The 15,015-nt window shown below is 38.8% G+C and overlaps 2 protein-coding genes across 3 annotated transcripts; both read right to left on the reverse strand.

The window, feature by feature from the left end:
• Positions 1-461: 461 nt before the first annotated feature.
• On the reverse strand, positions 462-5,104 carry rlig1 (RNA 5'-phosphate and 3'-OH ligase 1). Its single transcript, XM_014125671.2, has 6 exons — positions 4,873-5,104; positions 3,492-3,609; positions 3,153-3,365; positions 2,778-2,975; positions 2,504-2,673; positions 462-2,305 (listed from the first exon to the last, which is right to left on the reverse strand). The coding sequence occupies exons 1-6, from the start codon at positions 4,960-4,962 to the stop codon at positions 2,117-2,119; spliced, it is 978 nt and encodes a 325-aa protein (XP_013981146.1). The 5' UTR covers positions 4,963-5,104; the 3' UTR covers positions 462-2,116.
• Positions 5,105-7,367: 2,263 nt separating this feature from the next.
• On the reverse strand, positions 7,368-10,868 carry lyve1b (lymphatic vessel endothelial hyaluronic receptor 1b). Of its 2 annotated transcripts, XR_006757096.1 has the most exons (7): positions 10,665-10,868; positions 10,025-10,190; positions 9,541-9,680; positions 8,914-9,378; positions 8,743-8,806; positions 7,764-8,058; positions 7,368-7,697 (listed from the first exon to the last, which is right to left on the reverse strand). XR_006757096.1 is itself a non-coding variant. In XM_014125672.2 (6 exons), the coding sequence occupies exons 1-6, from the start codon at positions 10,744-10,746 to the stop codon at positions 7,851-7,853; spliced, it is 1,125 nt and encodes a 374-aa protein (XP_013981147.2). In that variant the 5' UTR covers positions 10,747-10,868; the 3' UTR covers positions 7,368-7,850. The 2 variants fall into 2 exon arrangements, 1 of the variants encoding a protein (XP_013981147.2); XM_014125672.2 differs by having other exon boundaries at positions 7,368-8,058.
• Positions 10,869-15,015: the final 4,147 nt, after the last annotated feature.

The raw sequence follows: 15,015 nt of genomic DNA on the forward strand, positions 1-15,015 counted from the left end.
TCAACTTATGTAACTTAAGAAAACGTTAACTTTTTTTCCATAACAAAGGGGTTGAATACTTGACTTAAGACATTTCAGCTTTTCATTTTTAATTGAAATTTTTAAAAATCTAAAAACATAATTCCACTTTGACATTATGAGGTATTGTGTAGGCCAGTGACACAAAATCTCAATTTAATCCATTTTAAATTCAGGCTGTAACACAACAAAATGTGTAAAAAGTTCAGGGGTGTGAAAACTTTCTGATGGCACAGTATGTTGGCTTGATTGTGTTTGATAAGTTTTCTATTGCGTTACTTCTATCAATAAAGCAGATTTAATGTGCATATGTGTACATCAGTGACTACAATGGCTGAATTGTGCTTTTAATTTAAGGGGAAAAAAATTGGAATAGCTTTTGAAATAGATATTTGGTAAAAATATATGTACATTTACATGATACTTAGGCTACACATATTCAATATATTTACAGGCTTTTTATTGGGCAGGTTCGTTCATATTGGAAGACATATAGCCAGGTTAAACCAGATTGAACGCTGCACTCACCATTGTTTCACTGGTGACCCCACTATTTAGTCTGGTTCAACCATACTAATGGTAATACAGTATGGAAGCTTACAGTCCTGGAGCCAGGCCCCTAAATCTGGGCCGTAAGGCTCTCTTGCGGTGACATCATCTCAGTGATTTTTTTTTAAAGGTCTGAGTCCCTAGAGTTAGGAAATGTGTGATAGTAGTACAGCAATGGTAGCTTTCTCTGTGTTCCATCAGAGACATTCTTAGAGTGTTCAGGACCATCACATGATTCACGCATTAACCCCACAGAATTTTTTTCCCAACATGGCCACCAAACAACTAAAAAGGGTCTTATTGGATAAATGTTGCATTACCATACCTGTATGAAATAATTATATTATGCCCAATAATATCTTGAAATGTTCTTAGTGATGTAGAATACACAACCAAATTAGCCAGGTGTGGCGGATATATAACAATGTTAAATTACCGACATAATTGTGGTTAGAATATGCCCAAGAAGCTGTTATGATCAGTAATTGCTATATTTAATCTTCAAACATGGAAAATGGATATGTACATGTGAATAGACATGGATGTGAGCTGATGAAAATGATATTAACTGTTTTCATTAACAGAGGACTGGAAACTTTATGCATACATTACAATGTAGAATGCCAATACCTTTTAACCTAATATCTGGATGATGAGAGCAGCAAACATTACACATAGTTATTTTAAATCAATATGTATTCTAATACAATTATATGGCATACAGGTATGGTAATGCAAAATGTATTCGATAACACCCAATTGAGATGTTTGGCGGCCATATTGGAAAAAGGCTTCAGTGGGGTTAATGCTGTAGTGGCCCTGTATCTACAAATATTTTTTAAACCCTGTTCTAGCTGAGTGTGTGAAATGTGGTGTTTCTATCACTAAAGTTACAATCCAAAAACGTAGCTGCCCCATTACATAGGTTAAGCTTAAAACATTCTAATGTCAATGGCACAATATGGGTGATTTTTTTTCTTCCTTTTACAATAGTTCTAGCTAGCGCATTCAAAGTAGGTTATATTATATATCATTTGAAATGTAATTTCATGACTTGTTAAACAAAGTTTAAAATGTATCAGGATTTCCTTTTTAAAGCAATTTATACAGGTACATCTAATATGTACCATAGAGGTCAAAGTTCTGTTGACCTGAACATTGCGAAAATGTATCTGATGGATAGCTGTGAATCTAAGCTTTCTAATGCTATATGATTACAGGGTATACGTGAGCAATAACTTGTTGTATACTGACATTATCTGTCATAGGGTAAAATCCCTATGGGAAAAATGAATGGGATGGAGGGATGAATGAAAGTGATAACACAGAAAGCTGCCATTGCTGCACTGCTATCACACATTTCTAACTCTAAGGACATAGACCTTCAAATAATCACTATGAGACATTATTACCCCAAGTGAGGCCGACCGACTCCACTGACTCATGGATTATTACAAACAGGAATGTTTCTTAAGACTCCGGGCGGCTCCTGGTGGATTTAGGGATAAAGGTCTTCTGACCTAAATGGGACTTCCTGGTTAAATAAAGGTTAAGGGTCAAACTGGATGTCCTGCAGTCTGCTGAAGCGATGTCCGTTTAACTGGGAGAGAGATGTAAACAAGTCCTTGCTGGTGATGTCATACTCTCGTATGGTCCCGTCGACGTGGACGACCACAGGCCGAGCGTTCAGGATGGTGTCGCCATCCGGCCATCTCAGCCCCAGGTGATGACGATGGAGCTACAGCCAAACAAACAAACACTGGTTTTACCACTTAAATGTCAAAGCTCCTGCCCTGGAGGAAACAAAATAACACACTTTTCATAATTTCATTATGTGATGAAAGAAAACTGGCAAAGAAAATCTGAAGACATACCACAGTCCAAGTCTCAATTTAATTACATAATAGGAGCCTCTGATGGGTTCTAGAGCGCTTACCTTGACCAGGGTCCCGTCATTGCAGTGCCAGACGATGCCCTCAACACGGCCCTCCTGACTGTCCTGGAACCAGGAACACAACTGCTGGTAGTCCACCGGGGGAGGGTTCCTGATGTGTACACTCCCATGGGCAACCAGGACGTGGACAGGCTGCTTTTTACTTCCCAACCCTGTCAGAAACGACACACTATTTATATGATCTTGCTAAGAGGCCACGTTCAGAAGTGCATGTGTACATGTACAGTGGAGGACTTGGACTGTATGTCACATTTACCATATGGGTTCCCATTGACGTTGGTTCCAATAAGCTCCAGGGTTTGCTCCAGGAGATCAGCCAGTGGTACCATGGTGATCTCTAGCAGGTCTTCATTCTCAGCACTGGGCCTCAGAACCAGCGCTATACCAGCATCATAGTCCACAACAGACGAGTGCCAACAGTACTGCTTGTTGTCTTTCTCCACTGGAACCCAACCTGAACATACATTGAGAAAGTACAATCAGTACTTTAGTTGCCATATAAAGGACATACTGTTTGTAAATAGAAAATAGTGAAAAGCGAGTGAGTAACAGGCCTTTTAGTCCAGGACTAGGGTTTATCAGTGTCCAGGAAACCAGCTCGAGGAGTGTGTCCATATATAGTGTGTCCCACCTGGGATGTGTCCGTGGTCATCCGGTACAGGCTGTCCATTGTGGTGCTGAACTCTGTGTGCCGGGACCCAAAACTCTGGAACCGTCTTAAAGTCTTCTTTCACATTCCAGGTGAAACCTTTGCAACTTTTGTGGGAATGCTGATGCTTCTTGAACCTCTTGTCTGCCTGCTTGGTGGGCTTCCGATCTAGTCGAGCCCAGAGGTATGATTGCCCTGGAAAAGAAAGAAACCATTTACGGTGTAGACATTTCATTGAGGGAGCTTCATTTTTTTCATAACGAGGGCATAAAAGCCCAGGTGTGTGGGCTGCAATGTTAATTTATGCAGTTCAACACTCACCTTTATAAATTGAAACATAGCAGCAGGTGCCATCCAGCTTTTCTGTGGCAAGTGCACAGTCAATATTCGATTCTAGTGCTATAGGGTTCACATTTTCGGTGGCTACAACCTGAAATTGCTGTTAGAAAAACGATAGTGAAAAGGGACATATCATTACACACATGATATCATTAAGGTGAAGATTTCCTGCATAGTACGTGCAACTGACTGTCTTTTTTAAGCGGCTACCCGTAAATCAAAGTCGCTAGAAAAATATATATCAATCATAACCTAAAAACTATGGTCATATTTTGTTGTATTGTGCCATATCAATTGAAATGTGTTTGTTGTCATAGAATATACATACAGATATGTGCATCTTATGGTGTTTTCACATATATTCCTCTAACTCTGGGGTAAAAAAAAAAAGCCAAATAACTGTTCTCTTTGTATTCACACTTCCCTTGCCTTTGAATGAGGACTCAACTCTTTTGCCAGTTCATTTCACCTATTTTGTGATTTGAGTTCTCCTTGCCTTCACATTGCTATGTTAAGAAAGTTACCAAGATCTTTTTCTAACATTCCACTCAATGCACTCTGGGTTTTTACCTTGTGCAAGACAAGCCCTTCTATCAGAATGCGTTATCAGACAACTAGATATACTAACTTACATTTTGGAGGCTAATAGATTGCATTTAGTTAAAAGATGAGACAATCATTGTAATAATATTAACATGTAAATATAATAAATATTCTGTAACACCGTTTCCCCTGCCATAACCCCTCATAAATAATTGTAATCAGAAGATACTATTAACATGTAAATATAATAAATATTCTGTTATTCTGTAACACCGTTTCCCCTGCCATAACCCCTCATATTGGTGCCACAAAAGAGAGAAGATGGTGAATTCACCCTTACAGTGGACACATTTCAAGAAATCAACTGGGTCGCGTTCAAGCAGGACAAGGTTGAGATAGAAATGTATGATGTAGCTAGAGCAAACATCTCTTTGGTATATATAATATTAAATCACGTCAGCTTTAGTCATGGCATTTCTATCTGCAACGTTCCACGTTTTCATACTGAACATGGCTCTGGCTTTCATTCAATGGTAACATCAGACTGCACCACTAACCAATAAACTGCTGCTGTGTTGACGTATTAGCTAGTTAGCATTAGCTTAGTAGCCACCTAACTACTGAGAGTAAGAATAATAAGAATAATAACAAAACGTAGCTATTAGGAAAACAAATACAAAATTAATCTACAAAAACACATGTATACAGTAGTATCTAGCATATATTCTAACTGTTAATTTGAGTTATTGTACCTGGCGTACGATAACTAGTTAGCAACGCACGTTAACTATGTAACGTTAGCTGCTAACTGCATACTCACTTGACATTCGCGTTTTCTGGATTGTTCCTCTTTCACCTCAGTCAAAAACACACAAGGTATCTTTTGTTGCACAGAACCGAAACGTCGCATTATGGCAGACTGATAGTTCCGTGAGGACTTTAATACGGGATAATTAAGATCAAAGAGAGAAGTGATTTTCTGTTTCGAACTCGTTCATTCCTGGGTGTAGTAACCACTAGATATTATTGGGCATGCGCAAAGCGAAAATCGACAGTCCGAACACCGGGTAGTATTTATTATGGATCCCCATTAGCTGCTGCTACTCTTCCTGCGGTCCAGTAAAATTAAGGCAGTTTATACAATTTTAAAAACATTACAATACATTCACAAGGTCTCTTCTCCACCGGTACCACATATCTATAGTACAAAATCCACGTGTACATGTGTGTATGTTATCGTGTGCGTATGCATGTGTCTGTGCCTATGTTTGCGTTGCTGCTTCACAGTCCCCACTGTTCCATAAGGTGTATTTGTATCTGTTTTTTAAAATCTAATTTTACTGCTTGCATCAGTTACTTGATGTGGAATAGAGTTCCATCTAGTCATGGCTCTTGTAGTACTGTGTCTCCCATAGTCTGTTCTGGACATTGGGACTGTGAAGAGACCTCGTGTGGCATTCCCAAATACAATGCTTTTAGTTTTAGAAATATTTAGGTCTTAACTTATTCCTTGCCACCCACTCTGAAACTAACTGCAGCTCTTAGTTAAGTGTTGCAGTCATTTCAGCCGCTGTTGTAGCTGACATGAGTCATCCTCATACATAGATACACTGGCTTTACTCATTAAAGAAGCCTTTCCTGCCAGTAGATGGCAGTGAAACGCAACCCTTACAAAAAAAGATTGCCGTTTTGAAACTGCAGTAAAAGTGCAGAATCTGCAGTCAACTGTGGTATTTTGGACGCAGTAATTGTAGAATAACTGCAGTGTACTTACTGCAGTTGAACTGCAGTTATACTGCACTCTAGCTGCAGTTACACTGCAAAATTATAGCAGTAAAAAAAAAGTGTTCTTTTGGATGCAGTATTTTCAGTATACTGTAGTTACAGTATACTGCACTCTAACTGTAGTTATACTGCACTCTGACTGCAATATTTTTTTGTAAGGGAACAGTCTCCACCAACCCAAAACGTATTCTCTAGGCCAGTGGTTCCCAATCTTTTTAGGTTACTGTACCCAGAGGCATCATCCCCATAGGGGGCACAGGGAGACATGCCCCCTTAGATTTGTCCTGTAACAATAATAATTTACAATTATAATTTTTTGGTTTTGTTTCTCTGTAATACTACTAGTCACCTTGAAATTTTATGAAAGCCCATTTAGGTTCCCAATCTCCCAACCTCATAACTAATGTTAGCTACCAAGAAGCCATTTCAAGCTATCAATTAAGTTAGTCACTAGCTTGTCTAACTATCTTAGCTGGCATGCCTGCTGGCAAGGTTGGTAGACTTTAGAAAAGCATGCAATAACTAAACGTACTGAATAAGACTCCCATTCCTTTCTGTTACCCAGATTTTAGCAGAGAAGCATATGTAGTTTCTTTTTTTTTTAAAGAACCACCAATCAGGAGGATACAGACAGCTCAAGATGTATGCATAGGTATGCAGAAAAATTTTAATATATATTTTTTGACAGAATTAAGCATAATCAGTGCAGCTCACTGGCACCTCAAATGTTCTACTGCTTGAGCTCCTGTTCCTCTTATAGAATATTAGCTCAAAAGTACCTGCAACCAAAATTGGTGCGGCAGGTAGCCTAGTGGTTAGAGTGTTTGGCCAGTAACCAAAAGGTTGCTAGATCAAATCCCTGAGCTTACAAGGTAAAAATCTGTCATTCTGCGCCTGAACAAGGCAGTTAACCCACTGTTCCTAGGCTGTCATTGTAAATAAGAATTTGTTCTTAACTGACTTGCCTAGTTAAATAAAGGTAAATAAATAATGAGTACCAGAACCTATTTCAGTCCAAGTCAAGCACTGAGCATAATGATTATGGCTGTAGATTGCAGGAAAGGGTTATTTCAGGTGTTTGAAAAATCTAAATGTATCCAACTAGGCCCCTCCGAACCAACTCCAGCCACCCTCACGTACTTTGTGCCCCCTCAGATATTTGTGGTGCATGATGCCCCTGACTGTACCACCAGCTGCATTGTTTTGACTGTACCACCAGCCCTGAGTTCCTCGGAAGTACCCCCTCATGTGCATTGTACCAGTAAGCCTATGGTCTCTTGAGTCCTCTCAAGAACACACTGTGGATAGGCCAAGTACCCCCAGGGGTCCTAGTACCCCTGGTTGGAAACCACCGCACTAGACCCTGCCCAATAAATCAACATTTTAGTAGCATTCATTTTTTGATTGAACAAAAGTGAAGATTTGCTGCAACTCATAAAACAAAATGTGACTTAAAACTGTACAAAAATACAAGTTGGACAGACACATCAAATGAATCAATAAAAAACCAAATAAATAGATGACAGTGAATCTAGGCAAAGGAAAATATTTTTGTTTGATTGTTTACAATCATTTATAAAACAAAAAAGACATTGAATTATCAGAAACATCTGAAAAAAACCTCTGCAGAGCTCTATTATTTCTACAGTTCCTAATACTTATTTCTGCAGTTCCTAATACTTATTTCTACAGTTCCTAATACTTATTTCTACAGTTCCTAATACTTATTTCTACAGTTCCTAATACTTATTTCTACAGTTCCTAATACTTATTTCTACAGTTCCTAATACTTATTTCTACAGTTCCTAATACTTATTTCTGCAGTTCCTAATACTTATTTCTACAGTTCCTAATACTTATTTCTACAGTTCCTAATACTTATTTCTGCAGTTCCTAATACTTATTTCTACAGTTCCTAATACTTATTTCTGCAGTTCCTGTTAGTCAACAATATATTTTGCTAATGTCTTTTTCAGCACTGTAAATCCCCCTCAACATGGTCGTATATTGCTACTAAGGGCCATTTGTTGTGGCCTCTGGATTACTGACAATGATGTCACTGGTGGACTTCCTGTCTCCATTCTCTTCTCCTCCTTCTCTCTGTTGTGGGTCCTGCAGATCCATCTCACTGTCCGTGTGTATCCACATCTCAGTCTCTATGTCATCCTTCAAATTGTGCTGTCCTCTGCGGCAGAATTGGATTGGGAAAACACCTCTGGTCCTTTGAAGTACATTTAAAGGAAACATGAAGAGAAGAAGAGTAAATGGTAACATGTTACGCTAACAGTTATAGTGCATTTTTACCACAGACCGAAGATGCAACCCAGACACGTCAAAGGGGGTATAAAGCTGAAGCATCGGTTTGGTATATTTTCTCATCACCAAATTTGGTAGTGAGAAGAGGTCCAGTCGCGGGTAGTGGGAGAGGATGGAACTAGGTGAAACTGAGCCGACATTCTGCGATGAAACATCTGATCTCAATACATTTTTCTTTTCCCAAAACTAAACTCTGTTACGAACACAATGCACCAAGTTTTATACTTGACGCTTTGCCAAAGTAAAAAAAAAAATTGCGTTGTTTAGAAGGAATGCAAGGTCGAATTGAGTTTGTGCACATGCGCACTTCACAGAGGAGACGATCCTAACGGAAATATGCAAATACATGCTACAATGCGCCAATAGGATCTCGCTAGCCCGTGCTTGGCTCTGCCCACCTCTTTGCTTGTTCTGCCCACTATGCTTCATTTGCTTCCACTGTAAACGACACAGATAAACTATTTTGGGTTCGTTATAAATATCTTCACGTATAATCATGTATAAAATCCTTATAATCAACGTATAGTATAATATGTATAACATGCTTATGATCAAAGTAAGTACACAGCAATATAAACATAAGACCCACATTTTGTAGTAACACGCTGCTACTGCCACAGCCAGGAAGATGATGAGGAGAACCGTATATATTGCTGAAAGGATAAAGGTGTGTCAAATATATTATAACAATCTAAAATGGAAGCTGATCATAAATGTAATTGACAATACAAAAAAAAGCAATTTGAGGATGACCACCTACCTCCGACAGGGCTCTCGATGTGGTTGGTGGAGGTGTTTTGAGAAGGAGAGGAAACGAGGGAGGAAGAGGTGAAAGACAAAAACGAGATGAGAGGTGGAGATGAGGGAGAGAAAGAGCTGGGGAGAGAGCGAGAGGATGTGGGAAGTAAGTGAGAGAGGGAAGTGGGACAAGGGAGGGAGGAGAGAGACGAGGGGGATGGGGAGGGAGGAGGAGAGGTGGAGATGAAGCTGGTTGTTGACTGGACCAGGTAAGTGGTCGTTGTTGTGGTAGTGGGGGCCAATCTTGAGACTTGTGTTGTTGATTTAGGTGCTGGAACTTTAGGTGCTGGAACTTTAGGTGTTGTCTTGACCCTGTTTTTCACAGTTTTGGTAGTAGTTGGTGCTGATGTTGAGACTGTTCTAGTGGTCATAGTTTTTGTTGTGGTCTGGACATTAGGTGTTGTGATATCCAAAGGATTCTCTAAATCTGCATGGGGTGAGCGAAGGCATCAACAAGTCAATTTTCTAAAGTAAAGCACATTCAAACTATTTTTAAAATGCATTTTTCATTTTAACATGTTTATGATCAATGCTTTGCTTTAGTTAATTTAACATGCATGATCATTACATATATACAACTTATATGTACCTGTTAAATTGAAACAAAACACATGAAAGGGTTTGTTTATCGGTGCTCTCCATGTTATTAACCCAATGTTATTCCTGCCACATTTCGTGCTCTTCACAATGCGAGGGATAACTGCAATCTGTTTATCTATCCAGCCATATCTGTTTGAAAGACCACACATGAGATATTATTTTGTACTGGATATTTAACCCTGCTCTGAGATATTTTATTTGTGCTGTGTTTTTTACAAATGTATAATGTCTCTAGGAGATGCACAGTACAGATCTCCAACTTTAACACTACAGGAATTGTTACTTCTTGGAATTTATATGAATAAATGTTTTACTATTTTGCATTAAACATGCAGAACTATCTACGTAATTTAACAAGCCTATTACCTCCATGATCTTGTATATGCACACATACACAATTTGCACTCCCTTAAAAGGGGACATACCCAGTGGGACATTTCTGCCACCACCCCACCCTACAGTGTTCAGCATACCCGCATGTCTCCAGTCCATGTTGGTGAGCAGTATGGACCTGTTCCCAGGTCGCTATGGTGATGTTCAGGAAGCGGCACATGGCTCTAGCCTGAGAGGCGTTCAGGGCATATTGATTCCCGTAAGACACCATGGACACGCCAGAGATTCTGCCAACCTCAGGGAAAACTGCACAAGTCAAATCCATTAGACTGAATGTATTGCAATAAGAGTGGACTACACACAAGATTAGTGAAAACTGCAAAAAACAGTATTACTCTTATTTAAATAGATCTATGTGTAATGCATTATAAGACTTGTCATAAGTTGTTGACTTTGAATAACTTGTTATAATGTCTTACTATCATCTAAAAATTATCCTAAATGACTTAATATGTTTCATCCATTAAAGAAATTCCACATAGAAATACATAACATGTTATAAGCACATTAATAAGACATAATGAGTGCTCATGCATGCTTATAACAAGTAATAAAGCATTATATCTGATTTCTTCAGAGAAGTGTAATCAAAATGGTTATAAATAAGTATTTCCCTGGCCCATAACAATGCAACAAAACTCTAAACATTTGCAGCATCCCTTCTTTCATATTGATACATTTAAAAAAAAAGAATCCCATCGAACCAAAAAGGTGCCTTACCTTTAATGAGATTGAATTCAAAAGTCAGTGCATACACAGCCATGGTGAACAGAAGGCAAGAAAAGAGCCCGACCCTTGCCATGGTTTGTCTGGTAACATTTAATATCAGACTCTTAATGGTGCACTATAGTGAAGATGCTACCAGAATAAAGAGAGTGAGCGGGGGACCTTCACCAAACATAATGTTCACTTCCAGGGGTGACAACAGAGGCTGTGTCCAAAATGCCGCGCTACATGTATGGGCCCTGGTCAAAAGTAGTGCTCTTTAAATGGAATAGGGTACCATTTGGGACATAGTCAGAGAGGACACTGGGAAAGAGGAAACAGGAAGAGGGGCCAAATCTGTTTGGAGCCCCCGAATCAGGGGCCACCGGGGGCCACACATACCTTTAAAAACCAAATGGGGGGCAGCTCTGGAGCACAGCCTGTTCTGGATTCACCTCTCACACATATATGTTTTTATTATTACATAATAACATATGAATTGTGAAATAACATCTTTTATTTATAGAATGTATGATATAGCTATATTCTGGGTTCAGGAGGAGGGCGAATGTGAGCATTTGACCCAGGGTGAATTCGTCATGAGATGTGATGAAATGTCATAACAAACAGCCAATGCATTGTCTACAAATGCACATAATATCATATTTAGCGGTTGATTTAGACCACAGTATCTGCCAGACAGGAAAACAACAATCAAGGACCCATTCCTCATTTCGACAGGACCGGTTTTCAACCACTTCTGTTCTTGTTTCACCAGCACTTATTTCTAGAAAAATAATGTTTGGGGTGACAGGCCAATCTATAAGTGGAGGAGGAGGCTCTTCACAACAACATAGCACTGATTCTCAAGGGGTTTTCCCCCTGCTGCTCTTTGACCTGGTGATTGGAAGCTCTTCCCATCTCTTTAGATCACCAAGGAACTGTAGGCTACCTGTCGCCAGGCACTCACATCAAAGAATACGGGCTACAACGTGTTCACATAACCCAGTGAGGGTCAGTGGGTGCAACCAACTGATTGTTAAAGGGAGGCTTGGCTGAGGAAGATGTTGTGGCTTTGTTGTCAGGTTACTGCTTGAGATCGGAAACAATGTTTTAAGAATGGGACACATTAACGAGTGATGTTCGGAATCAGAATTTTTTTCTCTCACACATAACATGAAAGAATTGCCAATTCCCCTTCCCATAATGACATCAAGAGAGTCATTAAGAAGACAGGAGGAAAGCCATTGTTGAATGAAAACAACTCATCAAACTACTAAACGATGCCACACTGTGCCTCCATCTTCCTGATAAACAACATAAACACACACAGAGGAAGTGTTTAAAAAAAAATCCAGTATTTTCTCTGCGTCACAGATTTTATGGTCTCATCTTCTGATCTGTAGATTTCCACTGCAAAACACCACATTTGATTGGTCCCATAGGAAACACAGGAAGCGTGTCGTAATGCATGGGATATTAGTATTGAGTCTTGGGATTTAATGCCCGGTTCATAAACTGAGGATTGGAGGGGGAGGGGGGGGGTCCTATCCTTTAAAACAGTTGTCACACTGATACAGTTTTGTGTTGAAATCTACAGTGGATCGGTGTATAGCAGTGGTTCCCAACCTTTTTCAATTACTGTACCACCAACTGTATTTTGGCCTGGAGGACCTCTCTGGCTTTGTACCTGACTTGCATATCCTAGACCACCTTTTGCAAAACTTTAAATACAAATGTCATAAGTGAATACAAAATTCACAGAATAGTAAGACATTATTTTCATCAGAAGAGAAATTTGTGCACTTATGTTAACTGTTTCCGGCAGTCAGTAAATACTACTGCACAAAATTATAAATCATCCCATCAGTGTCATACCATGTACAATATAGGAAATATCTAGGCAATGGGACTGTCTAATGTTTATTATTTGTTGCAATATCGTGGACATGCATAGATGCAGAGAATGAAGTTGGGTTTAGTTCTAAGTAACTTTGGGTTACTCGGAAGTCATCATCTCCAACATTGTGACCTTTCATCACAGAGCTTTGCTTTGGTGTGGATTGAGGCCTATACATTCATATCAGTTGTGTTCCTCCACTGTATTCATCTTTCCTTGTTTCTATTGTGGATTGTGTTTCTGTGCACCAATGGTCTACAAAACTATGAGCAAAGCAGCCTATGTATTGAATACATGGATTTGGATTGGGATGATACCGATTAATGAATCCAGCACACAATGTGCTCATTTTTTATTAAAATAATGATCAGGAATAATATTTAATTGATGTGAATGAAATCTTTTGGTAAAATATGCATGAAAGGAGAGTAATTCTGCACCTTTGAATATTAATACTTCCAATTTTTATCATAATGATTTAGTGACTGCAAAAAAATGTATCAATCTACTGGGATTTTTAAAAGACAGACTCACTTTCTGTTTTGTCTGCTTGGACTCAATAGATAAGTATGATTTTGTTGATCTTTTTTGCAGGCAGTCGTGTTCTTTTGATGAATGTATTTGCAATTTTCACATTATAATATAGTTTTGATTAATATATTTGTCTTTTGAAAATGCATTTACTGTTTTGAAAATCGACATTGTTCCAACAAATGCTTGTACGGAGTGATAAAAACTGTAAATTGTAAGTCATCTGAATATCTCAGTGTTAAAGACCCTGTCAAGCATCCTGCCTGTTCAAGGTTACTGTAGAATACGGCCCTACACAGGTCTTGTGTCAAGGCCATTCTTCCTGGATACCACGCCAACCCCCAAACAATACATCCAAAGCGCTTCATTCATATAATAATACAGGAATTTCCCCTATTAAAATTTGTATAGATAGTTTTATTTTACCTTTATTTATACAGGTTTTTCTCATTGAGATAACATCTCTTTTCCAAGAGAGACCTGGTCCAATAGCAGCAGAGGAAACAACGTTTCAGACAAAACAACTTACATACACAACATTAAACAAAACTATAAACACACAAACAGTACAAAAATTACATATTACATTAAAAACACAAAAGTCTTGACTAAAAACATTTGTCCTAAAGACAATTACACTCTTCTATCATATATACATTGATCAAGTGTTTAAACTCCACCAACAAAACTAGATCATCACATTTTTAAATGTTCAGGAGAGAAATCCAGGACCACGGAGCTAAGTAACTAAAACTATTTCTACCATGACCTGTTCTAATTTTTGGTTAGAAGCAAATGAGAATGGGACCGTAATTTATATTTATTTACCGACCTGACTAAAAAAGAACAGATAAAATGGCATTTTATCCAATATGGCCTTATAAATCAGTGCATACCAGTGTTTAAGCCTACGCAAGGTGAATGATGACCAGCCAACAGCGCTGTAGAGATCACAATGATGTGTTAGACATTATTGATTTGAAAATTAACCTGAGGGCTGCATGATATGCTGAATCAAGTGCTCTCAGGGTAGTGGTTGAGGCCTGCATATATATAACATCACTAAAATCTAAAACCCCAGTAATGTACAGATGAAGTCGGAAGTTTACATGCACTTAGGTTGGAGTCATTAAAACTGATTTTTCAACCACTCCACAAATTTCTTGTTAACAAACTATAGTTTTGGCAAGTCGGTTAGGACATATACTTTGCGCATGACACAGTCATTTTTCCAACAATTGTTTACAGACAGATTATTTCACTTATCATTCACTGTATCACAATTCCAGTGGGTCAGAAGTTTACATAAACTAAGTTGACTGTGCCTTTAAACAGCTTGGAAAAATTCAAGAAAATTATGTCATGGCTTTAGAAGCTTCTGATAGGCTAATTTACATAATTTGAGTTAATTGGAGGTGTACCTGTGGATGTATTTCAAGGCCTACCTTCAAAATCAGTGCCTCTGCTTGACATCATTGGAAAATGAAAAGAAATCAGCCAAGACCTCAGAAAAAAAATTGTAGACCTCCAGAAGTCTGGTTCATTCTTGGGAGCAAATTCCAAACGCCTGAAGGTACCACGTTCATCTGTACAAACAATAGTACGCAAGTATAAACACCATGGGACCACGCAGCCATCATACCACTCAGGAAGGAGACGCGTTCTGTCTCCTAGAGATGAACGTACTTTGGTGTGAAAAGTGCAAATCAATCCCAGAACAACAGCAAAGGACCTTGTGAAGATGCTGGAGGAAACAGGTACAAAAGTATCTATATCCACAGTAAAACAAGTCCTATATTGACATAACATGAAAGGCCGCTCAGCAAGGAAGAAGCCACTGCTCCAAAACCGCCATAAAAAAGCCAGACTACGGTTTGCAACTGCACATGGGGACAAAGATCGTACTTTTTGGAGAAATGTCCTCTGGTCTGATGA

This window comes from Salmo salar, chromosome ssa10, assembly GCF_905237065.1.
Source record: "Salmo salar chromosome ssa10, Ssal_v3.1, whole genome shotgun sequence".
In the NCBI taxonomy this organism is placed as follows: Eukaryota; Metazoa; Chordata; class Actinopteri; order Salmoniformes; family Salmonidae; genus Salmo; species Salmo salar.

Excerpts from the sequence above, each read along its gene's own strand:
- rlig1 (XM_014125671.2), bottom strand. The coding sequence starts at position 4,962 with ATGCGACGTTTCGGTTCTGTGCAACAAAAGATACCTTGTGTGTTTTTG. Across the intron at positions 3,610-4,872 it reads CCAGAAAACGCGAATGTCAA|CAATTTCAGGTTGTAGCCAC; the intron begins GTGAGTATGCAG and ends TTTTTCTAACAG. Across the intron at positions 2,976-3,152 it reads TGACCACGGACACATCCCAG|GTTGGGTTCCAGTGGAGAAA; the intron begins GTGGGACACACT and ends ATGTATGTTCAG.
- lyve1b (XM_014125672.2), bottom strand. The coding sequence starts at position 10,746 with ATGGCAAGGGTCGGGCTCTTTTCTTGCCTTCTGTTCACCATGGCTGTG. Across the intron at positions 9,379-9,540 it reads GTTTTGTTTCAATTTAACAG|ATTTAGAGAATCCTTTGGAT; the intron begins GTACATATAAGT and ends CACCCCATGCAG. Across the intron at positions 8,807-8,913 it reads CATCGAGAGCCCTGTCGGAG|CAATATATACGGTTCTCCTC; the intron begins GTAGGTGGTCAT and ends TTATCCTTTCAG.